General features: G+C 33.9%; 1 protein-coding gene across 5 annotated transcripts in view; it reads right to left on the bottom strand.

The window, feature by feature from the left end:
• LOC103580160 (polypyrimidine tract-binding protein 2) overlaps positions 1 to 24,323 on the bottom strand; it is a 151,505-nt gene that overhangs the window by 15,915 nt on the left and 111,267 nt on the right. For 4 of the 5 annotated variants that reach the window (XM_053740405.1, XM_053740404.1, XM_053740407.1 and 1 more), the window contains 3 exons: positions 22,348 to 22,497; positions 10,744 to 10,932; positions 3,682 to 3,825 (listed from right to left, as the gene is read on the bottom strand). In XM_053740405.1, the coding sequence (XP_053596380.1) occupies positions 3,682 to 3,825; positions 10,744 to 10,932; positions 22,348 to 22,497 (483 nt within the window). The remainder of the gene's footprint in view (positions 1 to 3,681; positions 3,826 to 10,743; positions 10,933 to 22,347; positions 22,498 to 24,323) is intronic. The other variant, XM_053740413.1, reaches the window with a different exon arrangement.

Raw genomic sequence — 24,323 nt, 5'->3', positions numbered from 1 at the left:
ACCGAGCTCAACTTACAATAGTCTGAGTATAATATGTATAGAGGGAGAGAAAGGGAGTAAAAGAGGGAAAGAGTCATTGCAAAATCAATATAGTTTTATTTTAATACTTATAGTTTGTCACACTTGACAACTTTTTTCAATAAACGTGTCCCAGTTCTCCAGAAATTATAATCGACCGTTTTTAATTAATATGACAATTAAAAAAATATTAATCGAGATGGAATTTTTTAAATAATAATATATCATTATTTATGGTCCATACCTTTTTAAACATTAGAAATTACTAATCGTTAAAAAGTTATCTTATAGGTTACGACCTATTGGAAAGGAAAATGTCAATGTAAAAATAAAATTTTCCTTTAATACATAAATTGTAAAAGCGTCTTCTTAAAGTTAAAATTTAAATAAAATACTACTTGGGTTTTATTAAATTACTAACTTATTTAAGTTTAAATAAATAATTGTCTGTTATTGATCGCGGGTTTTTTTTTTTTTTTTTTTTTTTAAAAAACGGATTATTTATTTGAGCATGTTGATTATTTAATTTTATTGGATATAGGGCGTAAAGAAAAAAAAATAGAGAAGAAAATAAATAAATAAATAAAAAAGGGTGGATTAATAATAAATATGAGGATGGAGAGTAACACATGAGGATTTCACGAAATAATTCAAGTTCCCCAGCCGAACTCTCAGAGTGATCGATAATTGCGGAATGGTGTCGAGGGGATCCGCGGTGGCAATAACGATTACCACAAGTAATGTCTTGTCGTAAATTGAGTAAGGAGTAGTAGCCGGTACCCACCGTGTAATATCAATCAATGTGTCGTGTTTATGTGCTCCTTACTTAAATATTATTGCGCGGGAATGTTTAAAAAAATACCAATCAAATGGTAGCTGGGTGGTAAAGAACTTGAGTGTCAAGTAGCAGCAAGGGAGAGAGGGAGAGACGGGACAGAGTTTGTTGTTTTTTATTGTCTTTAGTATTTTAACGATGTGGGATTTATCAGTGAGTAGTCCCAGGTGGTACGACCAAAGAACGTCCTTTTCTTGTTAGTGTCACTTTATTTTACGCGTATATAACCACAGGGGAGGCAAGGTGGCACAATACCCGAGTTATAAATGCCAACAGTCTATCTGTTTCACTTATAACTTTTCCATAACCGTTGAAAGCCATTGCATTAACTTAATGCTCGTATTTCTCTCAAACGTCAACAAACTGTCAGACTTTTTAGTTTGGACCCTCGAAAAGTCGAAAACGAAAATATAATGGGTATATAATAATAATAAAATGAAAATCAAGTGAAATAGAAATTTTTTTTCATCATTTTTACATTACGGATAATAAAAAAAATAATATAATAATATAAGTGAAACAGTAAAAGTTACTTTTGGCTTTTCATGGTGAGTTTGTTAGTTATTGTCAAGTTTGTAGAGTGAAAACCCTGATCGGGGCTTCGCCTCAGCACCTTCTTTGCTTAAGTTGTCGATAGAAGAGGAAAAAAATTAAAAAGAATAAAATAAAGAAGGAGAAGAAGAAGAAGAAGTAGCAGTAGCAGAAGCTAAAGGATAAGAAGAAATAGGAAAGGAAGAAGCCCTCGTTGGAGGTTTTTTGAGCACGGAGAGTGCGCAACGAAGCGCGAAGTGATCGTAAAAGTTGGATATCGGAGATTCGAAAAGCAAATAAGAGAGTAACTGGAGAAGGCGATAGAACTTGCGCTTAAGACAAGTAGACGTAAAAAAATAAAAAATAATTCACAAGTACTCATTTCCAAGTAAAAAAAAAATTCACAATTAAGAATGGCGTTTCGATAAAGAAAAAGAAAGAGCACAAGAAATAAATTCCGTCTTGAATTTTTTTTTTTTTTTATTTTTATTTTTTACTTATCGAAGAAGCTCATCGAGGTGGGGTCGCCCTATTTAACCGTAGCAAAGTTATTTCCCCTGCAGTCTACATATTATACCTAACGAGAAAGGCTTGCCGCAGCTTCTCCTTGCAAGCTACACTACTCTATTCCCTGCTCTATAGAACAAGCAGGTTGGTAGTAGTCGTTCCCAACAGAAGTAGTAGTAGTGTACTAATAGTATAGTAGTCATAGTGCAGGACAAGTTTAAGTGGGATTAGAAATTGCCGTCGATATTAGCGACCGCAGCTGTGGACTGTAGCTAGTCTACTTCTGTCATCTAGTAGCACATGCGGTACTCTCTGTGCTGTACATGTATACATTATTCTGCAACAGCGCTACACTAGTCAGGCCTCTTAAGTAGTACGAGTAGCTTTGTGGTCATACAGCCCGCCAGTAGTTGCACTTTTCGTCCGTTTATTTATTATCATCCCTATGTCTTATGCATTACAACAACAACAGCGAGTGACGTGGTGCTTCTGCTTCTACTTGTACTTTTTTTGCTACTGTTATATTATAAATCCCAAAGAGCTTGGGGGCCAGAAGGTAATAAGTGAAAAGACTCGACGAGATAAAGAGTCGTAGCTTATATAAATAAATAAATGAAAAGGCAAAAAACATTTTGTCATCTCGTAGTTGAGCCTGATTATCCGGCTGAGAAAAAATTATAAAAATAAATAGAAAAATAGAGAGAGAGTAAAGAGTGCTTGAAGGAGGTACTTTCGATGTTGATATTAATGTAGGATCATCCGTGATCTCTTGAGAGTCACGTCTCTTTATTTTTCCCCATCGAGTGATGTACAATCTAATAGTTCACTATCTAATATCGCTAATGTTCTTTTCTCTTTTGCCATTAAAGTTGACTCTTTAGAGTGGTTTACCAGCATCAACGGCAGCGGCAACGGCGGTAGCATAAGTAGCATCAGCTACAGAACAAGCTGTAGAAGTAGTATGACATTGAGTTTGGTAGGGTTGTGTGCTGCACGTACGGTCCCATCAAACTGCTTGCGGTGCACAAGAGAGATAAAACGGGAGTGAGCCTGACGAGAACGGTAAGAGATGAAGGAAACTACGAGGGGAAAAAGCGTCTAGTGTTTAAAAATGCATGGACCACTCAACTCAAACCGGAAGCAAGCTCTCTCTCTCTCTCTCTCTTCCCTTTATCTCTTTTTATCTTGCTTTCGCTCGTCTTCCTATTCGCGATCCTCATACACTGCTGACCTCCCTCGAGGATTCAGGTCGTTGCGGGTTCCGTTCGACGTCCCTAATGACGACCCACGCGCGCGATACACTTATCCAAACGTTACACAACCAGAGGACTACATCGACGACTAGCAATAAACCAGTAGTTGGTTTTCCTCTTGCTCTTACCCTTCAACCAGCAATGACCACTATTTCCAGATACAACAAATTGTGTTGGCTTTGAGTCTAAACTTAGGTGAGGAAAATTTACTGTCCGTGCTATATTTAAGCTAGTCATTTACCACTCTCGTCAAATCGATTAGATTTTTTTTTTATTCTTATTTTTTATCTACCCTAGGTAAATGTCCTGAACATATGTATTTTTATAATAACAATTTGTGTTTTGTGATACTTCTAGCGGGGCTTTACATATATGATGAGACATTAAAAATTTAAGAAGAAAAAATAACGGCAGGTTAAATAAATGTCATTAAAATCATGACATTATCGTTATCGGTCATTATTTCTATATATTTAGTGGGGGTGAGAATAGTATATTTTGTAGTGCACTAGTATATTTATTTAGACGATAGATTACCTGATAAAGAATGTCCAGGGAAATAGGGTAGATCATGTGCTCAATGATGACCCGGAGTACAGTATTAGGTCCTCCTTGCGTTTCACCAGGACTCTGAATATTCTGTCCCTGAGCCACCTGCAGTGCCACTTGCGTGTTTGAGTTCTGTGAAAATAAAGTACAATGTTAATCACTACAAGAGAAATAAATAAACGGCATGTATTTTTATATATGTGTACATATATTATATATATATAGAAAATAAAAAAGAATTAACGTCACGCTATATATGGAATGGAAACAGTTGTACGCCCGGATGTGTTCTCAGATATATGATAATTTTTATTCATGAATATTTTATTAATAGTTTTTAGCAATTTATTAATGGCCTAATAAATTTTAATCAACTTGAATTGTACGCGGGCACATTCACAAAAGACTAACACACACACAAATTATTTAACTTGATGTTACAACCAGAATAAAAAATAATATACTTTTGATGGTGTACCGAATAGTTATATTGTAGATACAAATGTTATCATGAACAACTAATGTAAGCTATGGATAATGTCAATCTGTGAGTACCATATTATATATACGCATGTACATATATAAATGTAGGTATTTGTATATATGTTGTTTCTAACGTCAATAAATTATATCAATATTGTTACAGTGATAATTGCAAGCGCGAATATACACGCGAGCGTCAGGTGCGTCCACTGCTGGTTATGCCACCATTCTGTTCTGTATATATTTATTTATAGGATATATATATGTATGCTCGAGTAGTCTATTTATATACATATATATATTGCTCACTCACACTTTTATGGAAGTAGTTAACGAGATAGCTGGCTATTTTTTTCAATTTTACTTCTCCCTTATGACCTAACGCGTAAGGAGTATAGTTGAGCTTATATATATATATATATATATATATATATATATATATATATATGAGGTAACTCTAGTTCGCTAGATAGGTATGTCTGTATGTAGGAAAGTAATTTCTTGTTCGTACAGTCGTAACGCTTTTACGACTTAGTCACTGGACTCAAGCTCAAGTCACTGATGAAATTTACAAAATTTTCTCAGCTACATAAACTCAAAATTTTAAAATATTTTCTAATATTTATTGTTTTATGTAAATGTTAAAAAAATATTTCACAGTCGATTTAAATTTTTTATCGGTTCCTTTGGATTTAGTTGCATATTTTATGGATTTGAATATGAAATAAATGAAAAAACGGCCATGGTAAAATATAAAATATCAAAATAAATTAACTAATTTGTATGTATATACATATCAATGGAGCAAGTAAAATAGTATATGCATATAGAGCAAAAAATTAAATAATTTAGATTAAATTGAAAAATTATAAAATTTAAAAAGCTTGGAATATTTATGCAAACGAACCAGCGATTAAAAATTGAATTACCAATATATATATCCGTGCATATATATATAGTCGTAGGTATAAGGCGTGTGGTATGACGAATGAAAAAAGGAACTCGCGTACAGAGCTGATTTCATTTAGACTTTCTCAATTTATATTCTAATTTAGTTAACCCGTCGCTTTTTTTTTACTTACATAATTTTTTCTTACATTTACAACCTGTACCATGTAGACCATGTCCATGACTTTTTTACTTTTATATGAGTATTAAATGCAAGCTCCGTATTATCATGAAGCAGCTTTGTCCGCGACAAGTAAAAAGCATTAACCACTCGTTTCGGCAACAAAACGTCAAAACTGTTGGGTTTTTTGTCTTATTTTCACTTTAGTCTCCTTCACTGGTACATCGTTGGGACGTATAATATAAGCGACTAGGTCGTTGCAACTGTTACAGTACTTTTGTATACATTATAGTGTATATTGTATAGTAAACAGTATATATAACTGGAGAAGAAGAACCCTTTGGGCCCATATCGGATTGCAAGAGAGAGTAACAAGTAACAGTCACCAGCAGTTTTCAGTCATCTACATTCCATGGAGCTTTTGATGGGCTGCTTCAGGCAATGCGATCGTTACATGCCAGTGTAGAGCCATTATACCACGCAATTTCCGCACGAAACAGCGAGCTTTTAACGGCTCCCTTGCCGCACACAAAATCCGTACATTTACTGTCTCTCCCTCTCGCACTCTCTCTCTATACCTTCTTACTTACTTTCACTGTACGTTCACTCACTCATTCTTCTCATAACTTGTACTTTATATGGCAGTAGTGCAGTAGATTGTAATAGTAAGGCTTCTTTTCTACGCATAATCCCCTTTTCATGCCAACACTCAGATTCGGCCCTTCAACTTCCCGTATAAACTTTCAGCTTCCGGCTACGTAAGTAGCTATTGTATGCTCATGACACTTGAAGTCTTCTTATTTTATGCTTATATTTTTTATCTTACTTACATACATTAAATAAACGGCGATTGTGTATGTAAATAAAAATCTTCTTAAAGATTTTTAAAAATTTTAAGTTAACGTCGAAATAATACCGGTAATTAAAATAAAATTGAGAGCCCCGAGAATTACTAATATTAAAAACCATATAATTATTAATAATTTATGGATATAAAAAGCTCTGATTACTCGGTATAATGGCAGGAGGTTAAATGGGCTACTTTGTATTCTTCCATCTCGAGGATCGTTAATCGGGGAGTGCTTGGGTTAAAACTCTTGACGCTTCGTTGAGTACCGGATTTTATCGCTGAACGAATACCGATAGTTATAAAAACCGTTTAAACTTTTTTTTTACTGTACATTGGGTACAACATCACACCCAGCTCTATTATATTTCTCTTTACTATTTCCTATTTTTTTTTTTTTTCTTCTTCTTTCGTACTAAAAATTCAACTTACAGCTTAAGAACACCCATTAAGATAAAGTACGCAAACGAGCTCGCGGAATCGTTCGTTTACTGTCTTTGTGCACCGGCTAAGGGTAGAAGTTGTAAAAAGACGGGGTTAAATAAAACAATAAGATCAAACTATTTAATTGTTTTTCCTCGAGTTTCACTGGATAAAAGTTTTTTTTATGAATCTTTGTAAATTATTTTTTTTAATGGGCTTTGATGAGAGAAGAAGAGAATAGATGGCGATATAGACATCAGCATAACGAACAAGAAAATAATTTAGTGTATATATATATATATATATATGAGCTGGCGAAAGCATAAATGGTACGTTATGGTAATGTTTGGTGTACTCTGATGGCATCGCTATTAATTTCTACTACAAGCTATCAGGGGCTCCAAGTGGAAACAGCTTCACCCTTTGAAATAATAATTTCACTAGCCACAAGCATCCAAAAGTGGAGTACTCGGGTCAGTGATAATATATTAACGACGTAATAAATATTAATTCAACGTCGTCGACGTTGCCGTCGTTGGTAGTCGAGAGGGAAATAAATAAAAGTATCTAACAAATTCACATATAATACTATGGTGTACTGCATGGTCCAGTTAGCCGTGAACATTAAATTTATAAATTCAATAGGTTTTCAGTCTTTGGTGATAAAATTTATGGGAGGAAAGAGCGCGAACAATTGCATAAATTTATTTCCCGGCTAACGAGTAAGTGCCTTAGTGCTGACGAGTTTAGGCGAGTTTTCGTTGTCGAATTAACACTTAGGTCATCACGAACGAAACTGTAACTTTTAGCTTTGCTTTCTACCAGTGCTAATCCCATTAGTTTGTTCCTACAACACAATCATTACAATTTAAATAAATAACTTTCTTTCTACCGGGGAAAATTACGGGATTTAAATTTTGTTTTTTAGAGTTATAGGGACAATAAGTAATAAGTTGGTGGGTTCTGTGTGATTTTATAGAGTTTTAGGAACTGATGAAATGTTGAAAAGCAACAGAAGGACTCTAAGACAAGTAGATAGAAAGATAAAAAGTAGAGGTAAAAAAAAAAATGAAAAACAACGAGGGTAAGGCGAAGAAGGAGCGAGAAAATAATATATGAGGCGTCTCGGGGAAACAATGCGCCGTCGTAGATCACCCAGGACACCCTCCATTAAAAATATTACGCCATCTTGGCGGTGTAACCACCCTCTTTACTCGGCAGTACTGGCACACTAGTAGTAGCAATAACAGTAGCAGTACCAGTACTAGTACCAGCTCCTTCACCTTTTCCTTCACAACCCCTTGCCGCCACAACCCGACCACCAAGGCCTTTCCGTCTTTTATCTTCATCTCTCTCTCTCTCTCTCTCCCTCTCTCTTTTTCACCCGTCGCCACGACTAGACCGAATAACAATGTGCCATTGTTGGCTGTACATCCACCATCGGGGGTGTGAAATATGCAAGCCGTTAAGATCCGAGCTGGAAGCTGCAGAAGCAGAAGCACAAGTAAAAGTAGAAGCAACAGTAGTGTGGCTCAGTTTTGGTCTCAGCCTCGCTCACTCACAAACTTGCTCGTTCGCGTCAAGAGAGAAAGCCAACGAAGATGCCCATTGTTGTGGATGAGGAAAAGGACTCTGAGGGGAAGAAGCCCGAGTCTCTCTCATTTTATGTATCCAATAGTATAAGTAATAGTTCAAGTGCCGACGACGGTCCTGGTAGTGGTAGTAGGGCTACATTGTGACAGGAAGAAATGGGAAGAACAGCAGGACGTTGTGGATGAACGATCATTGCGATAATAATTGCGGAAGTCGTCAGTCTTATTTTTCATTTATTTTTTTTTACTTTTACTATTTTTTTACCTCGAAATTGTTGGAAAAAATAAAGCATTAATTTACTACTACGCCACCGGTGGATTATTAGACAAACTTTTGGTTAATTATTTTTGTGGAAACAATGGAAAATATATATATAAATGTATTAATATAAATTAAATATTGTAAGGATTTATTATGCGCAATTATTTCATTTCGAGTACTTATAACAATGGATACCTCGTTGTTTTCTATTTGCCAGCTCGAAAACTCTGACTGTAACTGAATTGACAGCGGAGTAATGGCAAAACAAAGGCATTAATTTTTTCCTCTTAAATATATGAGAAGTGCGTGGACTAAAATGGTCGCAACGACGATAGAAATAAAATACAAGTAAATTAATTTATAAGACAAGTTATGGATACTCTTGTCCGCTTACAATCTTGCTGAGAAGTAGAATATATTAAATAAAAATAATTTTATGGAGTGAAAATGAAATCTAACGTACAGAGCAGTTGCGGTGGCTCTGCTTACACTCCCTCTTAAAAGGGGTTATAAAGCGAAAAGATTTGAAGAAGAAGTAGCAGCAGCAACGACAGACAGACAGACGAGTAGCACGCGAGAAAAAGTAGAGCAGAGATGTAGAGTAGAGCAATAGCCCTCGAGCCTCTGCCGTTTTCTTCTTCTCCTTCTTCTTTTTCTTTTTGGAAAATCCCCCGTCTGCATTCGGGAATCGGAAAAACGTTTCAGTGAAGCTTCCACGTGAATTTCCCAGCAGATGAAATCCCACTGTCTTCCTTCCTTCCTCGTTCATTCATTCGTTGATAACCTCAAGTTTGTAACGGCTCGATGATTACCATCGTTTTTAAAACGTAACATTTTATTGCCGTACACGATAATGATTGAACTTTATTTAGTTTTAATTTTTTCAATCCAGCTCAGAAAAAACACAAAAAAAAAAAACAATGTGTTTAATCCGCGTAATGACACTAACTTGAAGAACAAAGAGTGGACATAAAACGTAGACAATAAAATAAAAAAAAAACTTCAACTCGTGTAATGAAATAAATTAATGATCACAAATAGTTTAAAAGAATAAAAATAAATTCGAGATACAAAGACAAGGTAAAGATTAAAGTAGTGGAATGACGACGAAGAAAGTAAAGTGTCTAATTTGTAGTACTCACACACAAAGTAAAGGCCAAAGTATAGAGTGAGCTCGAGTATAGAATGGAAGTCACCAAAGTGTCTTTATTAGAAGCCCTTTACTGGCTTTGGATAACGTTACTCTGTGTGCCCAGTGGCAAAGCTTACTTGTTACATACTTTCATTCCAACACGTCCATGTGGTGCACTCGTATCGAGTCCTTTCTTATCTTACACGGCACTTTATTCTACTACGCAATACGACTTTACTTTCGTTTATTTATTTATTTTTTCTTTTATATTCTCCAGTCTGCTTTGGTAAACTCATGTCAGGAGAAAACATTACTCTCAATTAGCCGATTGTAAATTATATTAACGTAATTCCTTAATTGTCGAGACTAGACTCAAGACCAACCCAACCTACATCAGAGCCACCGCCCACTATCACATTCTATCTATCGATGTGCTCTAACTATTTTAATACATTTACTGACCAAAACAACAACAACTACAACAACAATATTAACAAGGACCGTAAGGACCATTGGGGCTCATTCATAAATTAGCTATACGTTACGGTAACTATAATAGAGTTTAGGCGGAGATTGTGTTAGATTGACGTGGGTCATCGCGTGGGACCTTAGAAACCACGGACAAGGTTCTTACTTGGGAATATTCGATTTCGAAAATATTGTAGCGCATGCAATTTTTTTTGTTTCATGTTACAGGTAGAGTTGAATATTTTTCCGCGAAAAGTGTCTTTGTAGTTGAGGTCTTTACAGACAGTGCCTCCCACTTTTTAAAAATTTTTAATGACTCGATTGTCATAAGTATATCAAAATTTTATCAATTAATTAAAAGATAATTAAAGCATTTATTGAAAAAAGGGAAATTTCGCTGAGATAAAGATTTTTAAAAAATTACTTACAGTTGACATCAATTGGAAGTTAAACGAAATTGGGAATTCTCAAGTTTTGCAGGCTAAAATTTATTTAACAAATTTCATTTAACTCCTTATTGACAACAACTGTAAGTAATTTTTTAAATAATTACGTTGTCCTCTTTTCAATCAAGGTTTTAATTTTTTTTTAATTAATTAATAAAATTTCAATACATTTATGACAGTTGAGTGATTGAATATTTTTAAAAAGTGGACGCTGTCTATGAATGACTTAAAAGTTATTTAAAAAAATAAAAAAAAAAAAGTTTACGAAGTTAAAGAGGCAGTTTGAGGTAATAGGTATGATTAAGATGTGTTTTTGTATTCAACTGACGTTTAATTTATTGACGATGGTGTTTGTAGCGAGACTACTGACCGCGTTGCTGTGGGCCTGGTCAGTCTTGAGCTCACGGTGATTACTGTATTGAACGTAGACAGCACGTCCTCTCAGTGCCGCGCCACTTGATGCATAATAACCGACCATCGTCGTCGCAGCATTTTCATCAGCCATTTCCAAAAACGCCTGTAACAAAAATTAAAAAATTATTCATATAATAAATCAAAAAATAAAGAGGAGGTTCTATTTATTTTCATAATTTTCTATAACCCACAGCTATTATCAACAATAATAATTATTATCATTATTTGAATTTTGTTCAATTTAACAGCTTAGTAGACTTTATCATCGCTTAATTAATCTGCATAATTTTCCAATTGCTACCAAGCACTCGTTTCCCTCACCCTCTTTCTCTTTTCTCACTGTCTCTTTCCACTAACGCGAACCAGAGTTTCCATTTCCGTCTTGACCTGCAGTCGTAACACAACGACCTAAATTGAATTTCGCTTGCTCTAGTCTCTGGTCCATATGCACCAGCACACATCCACATCTCCAGTGCACTTATCAATAATCCAGAAAATAATTCAAATAAATTTTTTGTTTTTTTTATTGTCTCTTCTTTCATTAATTTTATATTACGAAAAATAAGGCGGGTATAGATAGTAGAGAAAAAAAGGAATGAGCTGATAATACACGACAGCAAAAATAAAAATGTTAATTACATAAAATAAAAATAAATGTTTTACGATAATTATATAGAGGTTGAAGGACATGCATTAATCGGGAAATGGAGAATTGTCGGCCCGGGGTGGAAACGACAACGCTGGCAGTTTGTACGACGAAATCGGGTTAAGCCAGTTGCGGCGAAATCGCATCCGCTCCACGCCAGGTCACGAGACACACGACGACAGTAGAAGCTAGACACTCTACCCACTATTCTCTATAGTATTCTCTGTTCACCTCGTATATATATGTATATATATATTCATTTTGTATACTACTATATAGAGTACAGATGAACAGAGAGGCGTTTCGTGAATAATGTCCCGGCTCGACGAATTGCTGGACAAACGCTGTTAACGTGTTTCCACCCTTAATGACGCATAGAGAAACTCAAATTGTGTTTACCCAACACCACGATCTTTAGTTACGTCTATACACAACAACGCTTTTGTTAATTATAATATTATTAGTAATTACACGGCGAAAAAGTATAAGAAAAGTTATGATCCTGAATTTAACAGATAATTATATATTTTTGGTTTTTTTGTTTTTTACGAATGAGTTACAAAAAAAATAAAATAAAAATATGCGCATGTAGAAAATTTATAAAACTGTAGGTGCAATTTTTTAAAATATTTTTTTATTTTTTACAACTCGTTTGGAAAAAATTCAAAAGTTAGGCGTCGGCTTATTTCAGTATCATAAAATTATGATCCTGAAGTTTGTAAATAATTAATAATTTTCAGATTTTTTTTCAACAGATCAATTACAAAAAAATAAAAATTTGAAATATTTTTTTTTTAAATTTATTATTTTAAAAAAAAATTATTAGACGTCGGCTAATTTCAGTATCATGAAAAATTAATTAAAAAGAAAATTAAACAAATCCATAAATTTTCAATAAAAAATTACAGTCCCTATTAAAACATTTTCATTTAACGAAAAAAAAAAAAAAAAAAATTCTGCTGACTATTACTGCTGACAATGATAATCCAACAATTGGTAAAAATTACACAATGCTGATTATTCGCGTGTAATTATTGATTTAATACAGAGAAAAAGAGAAGAAAAATTGCCCGCGTAATTCAAATTTTTTATTTATTTGTTTGAAGGTAAAAAAATAGGATGCAATTCTTTTAGTGGACGTAAAAGATTCAAGGGGATTTTGAAGCACGCAAGATTCATAGCTGGTGGTCATACAGTATCAGCTTTGAAGGATCACTTGCAAGCTGGAATTTTTTAATATAATTCTTGGTCGTGTCATACATCTAGACTCACAACCCGACGATACATCCTACTCATTCATTTTTCAACAATTCTTCCGCAATGAATCAATAATCGCGTGGGAAATTTATTTAAGCTCCTGCATACATGAATTCTCATATACATTCCTCATCGATTATTGCCAATTTAAATTATGCGTACGTGAATACAGATTTTAAATAAAGAATTTTCCAATTATTAAAATCAAACCTTTTATTCCATTTTATAAACATTTTTTCAACAAATATCGATTTGGCAGTTTACTGTTCGCTTTTAAAACCGTTACTGCTTCCAAGCGAAAAATTCATGCTACGGCTTTGAATTTTATATCAAACAACATTGTTTCTCTCTCTCGCTGTATCTATATACACAATTGTCTGGATGTTTAGAGTAAAAAAAATGTAGAAATAATTCTAAGCCCGCAGGAATAGCAGTTCATTGTGAATGCGTTGGCTTTTTTTCTCTGCACGGCTGGTTGCTCATTTGAACTGTACACACATTGTTGGTATCACAAGAGCTATCCAACCGGGTTGAAAAAAAAAAAAAATTTCCCTGAGGTGAGTGCCAAAATTCGTGAGAGATAGCTAACCTACATGTACATCAACAAGAATGGGATCAAGAAACCGTGTACAGATTGAGAGTGTAAGAACTCATTAAATAAGAACATGAAGACTCGTATTGAAAAGAAGTAATTAAATATGACAATAAAAAAAAAAATAACCAAGTAAATATATAAATAAAAAAAAAAATAACGGGAACAAATTTATGTACGCAGAAAAAAGGGGAGTGAAGGGCATATGACTTAAAGTCAAGTGAGCTGACTCATTTGTGATTTAAGGTAACGTCTTCATACTCACATTCATTTAAGTGGGACCGAGCGCTAGTATAATATATAATTTACCTGCGTTGTATATATCTTTGTATATATAGCAGGGGGATGTGAAACGCGTTTTTACCCAGCATTGGTGAAGGTACCTTTGAAGTCTGCTGGTTAATGCGGGCTGGTCGTAGACTGCCTCAAGGTATACGAGATATATTATATATGCACGTACATATATAATATAATATAATATAATATGAAATATAAAGAAGGAGTTAAAGTAACAAGTTGTTAAAAGAGACTGAGTTGTCAAGAAGAGGGAGCGGATAAAATGGTGAATAAAATGAAAATATTATGTCCACTTTTTAATGGCTTGCATGGAATTATTTTCTTTATTTAGTGGATTAAAAAATAAATGTGAGGTCTTATAAATATTCTTGTACGTGCGGCGTTATTATACGAAGAAGCTTTAATTTGAGTGCAGTGAACTCACGTAGAGGAGCAGTAGCAGCAGCTTTTGCCACAGATACATCACAATAATATGACGTCTTTGCGAGGAGATAATCACTATTTATGGGGTTATAGGCTCGTTCTTTGGGGGTGTAATGCACCTGCGCACCGTCGTATGTAACCGTAATGGATGTGCGCAAAGGTGGCTTCGATTATTATTTATTAGGCTAGTAAAAATAATAATAAAAAATGTGTAGCAGATATTTGTGTGTGCGGTAATAATAGGAAGGTAAAAATGTGAGAATTTATATATGTGTATTTATATAAATCGATCGATTCAGCTGGCGGATTATTCGTCGATTGAAATCCAAGCGTGTGAGCCTATAATATCTCTCTGGTATTCAAACTCACTCCCTCTTCTGTGGAATTTTTACTCGGTTCATTTACGTTAAATTTTCCCTCCTCTCCTTCCACCACCACTTCCACCACCTTTAGCACCTACCCCTGTTCCTCTGACTCATACCCACCCACTCTCAACTCACTCACTCATATCTAACGGAACATGAGCTGTGAGATATAGAAGAGTATATCGTCAATCACCTTCTCTTTATCTAACCCCCATTCCCACCAGGGTGTTTCTCTTGTTCTACAACGCGGCTTCTACGTCTCTTTCCACACATCTACTTTTGTGGTAAAATTAATACGCCAGAGAGAAAAGCGGATTAGTTGCTAGAGAGAATAGGTTCGTTTGGAAAACATCACCGAGATATTGTGCATACCGAAATTCTCGGGTGTTTATTATAGTTTTCCCGCTGTTGCTGCTATAATATTATATATTTACTGTATGTACGAGTTCTTTGTTTAAAAACATTTCATTCAATAACTGATTCATATTTATATCTACATGTATACTTATAAATTTTGTATGAATTGATTTAAATATGCATAAGTATACTCAAACTATTAATCCAATATTTATTCCAATGCTTCTGGTATTAAATTATAAATTTTTTTTTTTTTCATAGTGGTCGGTGATTTAATATGTTTTTTAGAAAAACAACGAGTTACTAAAAATATTAATGATAAAGGGAATGTCGAGGACGAGGGCGTATGTAATGAAAAGCCTCTTTTCACTGTCGAGTTTACCGGTAGTCGTTTCCACAACTTTTACATGAACTCGATGCTGCTGAACAAAAATATTCCGAGTACACATTCCACATACATTCACATATGTATGTGCCGGTTACAAATATATTGCGCGGTAGTTTTACAGCGTAAAAGTGGAGTCTCGTTGGACTACTGTCTGTTTGAGTAAATAAAATAAAATAAAAAGTCATAAAAATTCACTTCGATCCTTTGGTTATTTTTAACTCAATATACCTATCGTCTGTCTTTCTCTTGCTGTTGATATAATTGATTGTAAAAACACAAAAGAAAATATTTGCTGTACCGAATTTTCTTTGTAAACTTTTTCATTTAAAGTTTTTACATTACTCTTGAATGTGTGTATTTTTTTTTTTTATACTGTTTTATAAATTTATTTATTTTGTTTTGTTTAGTGGAATAAAAACACAATAGTCAGACTGAAGAATGAATAACATGATTAACAATCTATTTTGTGAACCATACTTCACATAACAATAAAACTTTGTATAGTTTATATTTAACGTGTGAATAATATACAACCAGAATGTGAACAGCTCACTGTAGTCTGGAATTAATTAATTTATACTTTACCCCGAATAAGCCGGAGGGCTTATTACGGTTCGAAAAGCTCCCGAGGAGGAAACTCTCTCGGGAGTTTTCTTGCACACGGCCATAATCCGAAAAACGTCCTTTTCAAAAATTTACATTTTACTTTAACAGTGAGCCACTCATACAACTCCGCCACCGACCGGCTCTCAATCCTCTAATGATGATAGTGATGAAAAAGTTTAAGCTTCAGTCCGGTTTTAAACAAGAAATCCGCGGCTCGAGATAAGAAAGATATCGGGCGATTCCGTATCTTGTAGCAGTCGCTGGATTTATCACGAGTTTCCGATAAAATTTACTACTGGTGTATACACAGGCTGGTAAATTTTAGGTAAAAATAATAAAAGTAATAATAATAAAGATATTGTAGAAAAAAAAAAAAAAAAATGGGATAACTGAATGTGAGAAAGGGAAGAAATTAAAAAATTGAAAACCAAGTAAAACAGAAAAAATTCAATAGCCAAAGGTAGGAGTGGGTGCATTCATGGTTGAATAAGCTCGTATAGGTTTGACGTTATTCGTTCCGTACCGGGCGATCTTTTTTCCTTTCAACTTGTTCACGTTTCTATATACGTTGATCGCGATCGAATTCTGTGTGGAGGCCAAGAGCAGCATAGCAGCGGGAATGGCAGCGGGAGTTGTAGAAGCAGCCAGTTGTGTGGAAATGAGAGGCCGAGAGAAGACTCGAGAGGTTTTCAATTCGACTATGGGCATATATGCGAAATGGAAGGACCGAAAAGCGAGAAAGAATAAGTATGGATGGGAGTAAGTACACTGAGTAAGTGAGATAGTTGACCCACTGCTCGTCAACTCGTTCTTTTTACTGATCCCGCCAAAATAGAGAGAACGCAATATAAAATATGTTGAGAGAAGATGTGTGTACATGTGTGTGCATGTATGCGGACGTATTGGGTGGAACTTTGAGAAGGTGTAGATGAGGATTGGTGGAAGGGTAGCGGCGATGGTGTTGGAAAAAGGCAGCTTCGCTCGATACACCAGCCGGAAATGCATTCAGATGGCAATGCTCCCGCCGTAATGCCAAGTGTGAGTGCATTGGAATAAAAAATGGGTGAATATAAAATAAAATATAAAAAATAAAAATAGAGAGAATAAATACACTGAGAATCTGATACTTCTGGCATGCTAAAAGTAATGATTTAGCTGTGAAACACGAGGCAGTATGTGCGACTGAAAAAGAGACGCAACCGCCGTGAAATACGATAAATTTGCATGAGGTAAAGCGGAAAGTCAGAAGTCTCATGTGCTTGACTTGCTCTTTTATCTTATTTTTTTTTTTGCTTTCTCTATTTTGTATCTTCTTTTTATTTTTTTATATCTCTGTATCCTTTAGTATAGCAAAGGATTTTAAATTCGACAGATCTCATTTCGTCTGCTCGTGTCTGGTCTCGTTACGTAACGTCACTGAGGACAACAAACGAAGCAGAAACCAGCTTTGTGCTTATGTGTGTGAGGAACATGTGTGCGTTTGTATGTTTTATAGATTGCTCGATGTTGGATCCTACATAAGGCACCAACGTCCAGCCGTGTGACACGTCGTAAACTCCAGGTGTGTTGCACACCCTCACCAGGACATCACGAATACAAGAAGAGGATAAACAACCACGAGAATGGGTTTAAATTTTATCGTTACGGGTCACGAACATGCTCTTTCCGTCGTGCTTGCACTGCATTAAGCGATTAAAATGTGTAACATAGTCGGTTAGCTAGAGCACACGATCTTACGTGAGTAATTAATACCATTTGTTTGATGAATACTCTTTTGTTGTAATAATAATTATTATTATTTTGGTTTATTAAATCTTATTTACAGCGCAGAGCATTTATTCCGGTCGACTTTAATGACTAAAATATTTTTAATTTCATTTTTTCATTTTTCCAAGTGAAATAAATATGTAGGTATTTTTTTCCCTTAACCACTTTATGTTCTGTACCTTTATCCCCTCAACGAACTCTGTTATATATATGATATGATACATACTGTGTGACATATGATATGACCGTAGGTAAAAAAAGATAAAAAAATACCGGGCACAGCAGTATGATGTTGAGTTTTCATCGAATTGCCGTTATTACGCATTCGAGAGTGAAGTTCGCTGCAAAATTCATACGTGTATCGTCGTTTGGACAAACGGATGAACGGACGGACGGACGAACCGGATGGATGAGTTTACGATGAGGAAAAAAATTTATAAATGCACCCGCAGACCTCGCGTGTAAATTTTAGAATAGACTGCGTGTGTCAACAGAAATGTAACTGTTATCAACTAAAACTCGTTATAGTTGGGGGTCGAGGAAAAAAATTTAGAAAAACACATCTAACTTTTTTTGCATTTAACGTACGTGAAATTGAAATAGAATGAAAATTTTATTTATATTAAACAAACGATATAAAAGGTATTTAGTTGATTGAAGTATTTTGTAAAATTGAATTTTCCGCGGTAAAAAATAAAACAAATAAAAAAAATTTTTTTTACAGCTTCAAGGTTTAAATTTTATGAGTTAAAAGATTGCTGGGAGTATAAAATATAAACAGGCAGCGTGAAATTTAAAGCAAAATAAAGTTTGAGTAGATAATAAAATCCCGCAATGACCAATAACTAAAAATAATAAAATTAATAACACAACAATGTATTAATAATAATAAAAAAAAAAATTTTATAGGAAAATAATTACCGGATATCGATTGTTTACGTTAAATAGTTGAGGCTTATGGAAAAGTTTTTTAATATAAAAAAAATGTATACATGCTTTAATATAAAACCGGAGCGAGGGAATAAAGTATGAAAAGTGTTAATTGAGATGAAATAAAGTAAATGAAAGCCGAAAAAATGAGCTACTGAGCATTAATTAACTTGTCCTTATTTCTTGCCAATTCCTGAGGGGGATGAAAAGTTTTAATTGAATTTAAAATATTAATATCACGAGTCTGTATATCACGCAGTTGGGAGATTAGTGTACTAGACGCTATCCACTCGTTTCATCGACACTTGACGTCCCCCTTAACGCAGGGTAAGTGAGTGAGTGAGTGAGTAAGAGAGAGAGAAAGAGAGTGAATGTCCTCAACAGCAGAGTAGCAGCAGCAAGCCAAGCCCCGGTAACACACGCCTTTGTCCTTTGACGCTTAATTAATTAACTAATTAATGAAAAAAATTCTTTGAGTATCAAACACGTAATCTCTGTGATACATTATAAAGAACTCGTATAATTTACCTGTTTTTAAAATTTTAAGATGAGTTAATTTCGTTAATTTACATAACAGAAGAGTATGGAGTCTAATTAATGTAATTTAATATTTTTAAACGGATGCGCATGTATATAAATATTTTATTTGTTAATGGAAAGTTATATGGAGTGGTAATGTTGTCTCTGATTTGTCGTTTGCGGATTAACTGACAAACTATGTTAGAATTTCAGTGAATGCCGGGGCTCGATTTACCTCGAGAAATGCCATTCAAATGTACATCTAAAGACGATACCCACCGACACAAGATGAGAATGGGACGAAAGAGATAGAGGTAGATAGAGTTAGTAAGTTAGTGAGGGAGTAGAGTACATGAAAAGGAGCTTGATGTATATAAACGTCTGAGTAACTTGCCTGAAACTTGAAATCAAAGCAAATATAGTGAAATTACCCTTAGGGGGTCAGTTGTCTCATTTCGCTGTCTCTCGTTGACTCCAACGTGTACATGAATATGTATACAAATATATACATGTATACATACACATATATATATGTATATATATATATATATATATATATATATATTTATAGCTATACTGTATAGAACAAGCAATATTACCGCCGCGAAACTCGATTGCCGCGAGTTACGTACCAACTGTTTACATCCAGCTGATAAATTAGCCGACGATACATTAACCCGAATTATTAGACGATTGAGTTATATATTCCCAGTGCTTTTAGATATGACCGAATCTACTGTAATTACATATATATATTAAATATTTAATTTAACTATTTTAATTTTGAATCCGTTGCTCACGTAAATATTTGTAATTGTGAATATTAAATTCCATGTATTTGAATATTTGTTGAAAATAAAAAAAATTTCTGCATAATATTTAATCAGGATTATTTAAATATTTATTTGAAAATTGATTCTATGAATTTATTAAAAAATTTTTATTTTCTATGCCGATAAATTTATCATTTAATTGTACAATTTATTTTATAAAATATTTTCACGAGTGAATAATTAAATGTGTATGTGAGTGCATATAATTTTTAAAATTTGAGATTCTGTTAAGAAATAAGCGGGTAATAAAACAATAATTGGCAAATACAAACGGTGATTAAAGCAATTAACGTCAGGATTCACTAGGCCAGAGTAAATGATCCGTAATTAACGATCATTGTTTGTACTACCGTGGAAAATAGATAAAAAAAAAAAAATAAAATAAAATAAAAATCGAACGAGAGAAAAACAATAGCAAGTAGAAAAGTTAAACGGGTGGCGAGCCAACCGCATGCTCTCATGGTTCGTAAAATTTCCATCAGGAATATACGGGTCGTATTCTCGGTTGCACAATTTGGCCGGTCAACAGTTATGTATATCGATGGTTACATGCCAGAGAAAGACAGAATACAGATAATGTCTATGTATATAAATATACATATGTACGATACAGAATATGTATGTATATATATATATATAAACAGAACTCTTGTGGTCTTTCTCTCTCATAACAACCCCGACGACCCGAATATTACCGTGCGCGGACCCTGTGACCTCTTCACTACGAAATATTCCCAACTAAAACCTGCAACGCACATGCACACAACACACACATTCATCCCCTTTGTGCTTAACCCCCCGCTGCGCTTCCGACGCTAATGCGCGCGTAATTTCCGCGAGGTAAATCTCTTCATCTGGCTCAGTGCGGTGAATAGCGGGCATCGGTGCATTATTTTAATCCAGGCCAGCATAAACAAAACCCAGGCTTATTTGCGATTCGATCGCATACGAATATATTAATGCTGTTTATTGACACTATATCGAATATTACGTGTGCTCGATATCGCGCTAACACGAGTGGACTGACGGGTAAAAAATATTTTTCTAACTTAAATAATTTTAAAAAACAACTAATTCAACTTATAATGTCATCATTTAAAATAATAATAATAATAATGATGATGTTGATAATCATAAACAGTAAATTAATAATTAATATCATTATCAATAATAAATATAATATATTATGTATGCGATATGGAAATTATTTTATAAACAATAATTTGTGATATGTTAGGTATGTTTGTTATTAATTAGATTTTTATATTCAATAAACCATTAATAACGCTCGGGTAGTTAATAATTAACAAGTAATTACATGGCAATACGCGATAACGATGCCGGGAGAGGAGGAAAAATATAAATACCGATGCAGGAAATAATGCAGTGTGTACCACAGCAAAAATTAAATTACTCTGGTGGTCGCATTCATTCGTTAAATTTTCCAACAAATTACACTAGGTGTGTATATGTATGTATTTATATATATATATATATATATATCTAGGATCAATTAACAAATGTTTTCATGTTAAAAGCATTCGTTCAATTATTTAGAGGGTGTATTGTCTTTTGAATTTTATACGTATTTATATATATATACATGTATATATATATGTACATATATTAATGAAAACTATATTAATCAAAGCTATATAAATAAAATAAACAATATGTATCAAAATAAAATATAATTTAATTTGATAAATTCAAACCGAAATATTTGTTGTTTTTGATAATTATTATTAATTAATTATTTTAATGGATCGTTAACGAATGAAAAATATTTGAATTTAAAAATAAACGGATTTCGTGCTCAATAAATTTCTGTTTAAAAATTTTTTACGCTGAGAGTTGAATTAATAAAAGGACAGTAATTGATTATTTAGTGATATAGATATATGTGTATTTACATATATATATTTGGTGGAAACTATCAACACGGTTACTAGTACTGGTGTAGGAAGGAATGAGCCCGCGATTATTGGTTGACTCTGGTGTCGATATTGTGGTCGCCTTTGTCGCGAATTCTCTCTTCCTTTTCAAACCGCAGCTGCTTTCCAAAGCGAACTGAAGCTCACCGAGATAATGGGTAAACGGTGGTTGGTCATTCGATTGCTGTGTGGTCGGATGATTCGATTGTTTCTGGTGATGCATCACAATAGTGAGTACCCGTGCGTACACATTCTATTCTAGTCCCGTTTAAATATAAAAGATACTTCTTTTCAGAAATCTACAGACAACTATCTACCGATCATTGATTTCTCGTAGCTTACGTGTTTCTTCGGCTATTTATCTACGTATTTAATTATTATTACACTCAAGAAAATTTCCAGAATCAACGCAGATTAAATCCGAAGTGAATGCGGATCGAATGACTGTTTATTTATTTAATTTCCTCAGAGGGAAATTATCTCCGAAGGGGAGTTTATTTTGATGTCAAAGCTCCAAATAGGAGTGAATGCAGATTTCAATAAAATCCGTAATCACTCCCGATTTTTTTACAGTATATAAATAAAAATTACAATGATTATTTACCTGATTCTTTCCCTTGAGAACAAGAACGTTGGTGACTCTGCCGAACGGCATTCCCAAATTAATAATTTCAGACTCAGAAACTTCACTTGCGATATTCCGTATGTGAATTACCCTTGAAGGCTTGCCGTTGTGACTCTTGTCCAGCTTAGCCTGTTGAACATGAAACAAAAAGAATAAAAAATATAATAACGATAAAAATAAAAATGTAAAGTTACCCATTATTTATTAAAATGCAATTTTCGTGATCCAATAATGGTATAGAATAAAAAAATTTTTATGCAAATATATTTCTTTTAGGCAGACTATATATTTCAATCGACTCTTGTTGCCGCAGGCAAAGTTTTCAATCACGCCTCAATCTAGTCGACTCCCCTCATACTTTAGGAACTCTTCTATGTATCGTCTTTTTTTTTTCTTCCTTTCCGTTTTTATTTTTTTTTTTATTTTTTACAAAAAGCACCGCTCAAGGATATAGTCTTGAAATAGTTTTTTCTTGGCTCTCAGTGTGTATCGTCTACGACTCATCAAGAGTTTAATCTCAAGGGATGTAAACTACGTACAGACAAAATCTGATAAGTGCTGAGTTATAGTTGGCCATATCAACTCTGTCTATATCGATTGTCGTTGCCGTACATCAAACCGATTTTTTTCTTTTTTTAACTCGATTTTTTAATCCTGTTTCACTTTTTTATTTTTTTTTTTACCCGTGTTTTACTTTTTATACGACTATTTGTTTCTATTCGTGCTGATTTCTCGTAGGCAGACTTGTAAAAAGAATAAATAAAAATAAACTACTAGCCTTTATAACGGAGCTCAACAGGTCAGGATGCTGGCTCACCGAATTTACTGGTGTTTTGTTATTTTTTATTTAGTTCGTTCGTTCGTTCATTTGTGTGTTTGTTTAATAAGTTAATTAATTTATTTATTTATTTATTTATATTTCTTTTAGTTTTTACCAAAAGTAATTAATTTTGGTTTGTTACGTTATTACAGAGTTTAGCGTTTCAAATCAACCTACGAATTAATTTACTTGCTGAGTATGTTTGGATAAATCTAATTCAACATGAAATGAAGGGATTGAGATGCACACAGAGGTAGAGATGGAGATAGAGATCAATAGATAGATAGATAGAGATATTTTTCGAGCTTTTACGGTACTCTGTCACTCTCACTTTTCGAATGGCAATCACGAGGTACTTCCTCCAATTCGTGATTGTGGTCCCCAGCTTTCCCCGACTGTCTCTTCTTCCGTACCACTACTAGGGCGACTAGAACTAGTGTACGCATACTACTACGTCAATTCAACCCTTTTCATCCCTGTCGATAATTGCTCATAATGGAGGCAATTCGTGGAAAATCGATTATGGGGAAATGGTCGAGTACCGGTCGACGATAGATGTGTATGTACAGTAAAGTGACTATTCTATAGTCCGATACTTTTTTTTTCTCACACGTACGTACTAAAAAAAACTAAATAAAAATAATAAATTTTTTTTTTTTTCAATTCAACTATCATTCGCGATATTTTCTGCATTTATCTTTTGATTGATACTCGGAATATTTTTTTTTTTACTGTTCTCTATACAAAATGTCGAAAGCATTGATAGAAATAAAAAAAGTTTAATAAAAATGTGAAAATAAAAAAAAAGGATATAAAAGTATTGAAATAGAAAAATAAACATCTAAAAATTGTACATTGCATTTATTTCTCAACCGAAATAGATTTTTAAAATATTTTGTTTTTGCACACCCGAAGCGAACGATGATTCAATTTTCGGGCCGTAAACAATCAAAAGAACGGACGGTAACGAAACGAGAACCATTCGGTTAATTGGTCTCCGTACCCTTGAGGGTATGCGGCAGTGTCGAAAATAAAAAAACTATGACGGAAAAAAAAATTGAAGTAAATAAAAAACAAAAAAAAATGTTGATAAATGAAATAAAATAAACAAAATATTTTTATACATTTTTACAAT

The sequence above is a fragment of the Microplitis demolitor genome, chromosome 1 (genome assembly GCF_026212275.2).
Source record: "Microplitis demolitor isolate Queensland-Clemson2020A chromosome 1, iyMicDemo2.1a, whole genome shotgun sequence".
In the NCBI taxonomy this organism is placed as follows: domain Eukaryota; kingdom Metazoa; phylum Arthropoda; class Insecta; order Hymenoptera; family Braconidae; genus Microplitis; species Microplitis demolitor.
The sequence above is the reverse complement of the archived record's forward strand: the minus strand, read 5'-3'. Positions and strand labels throughout refer to the sequence as shown.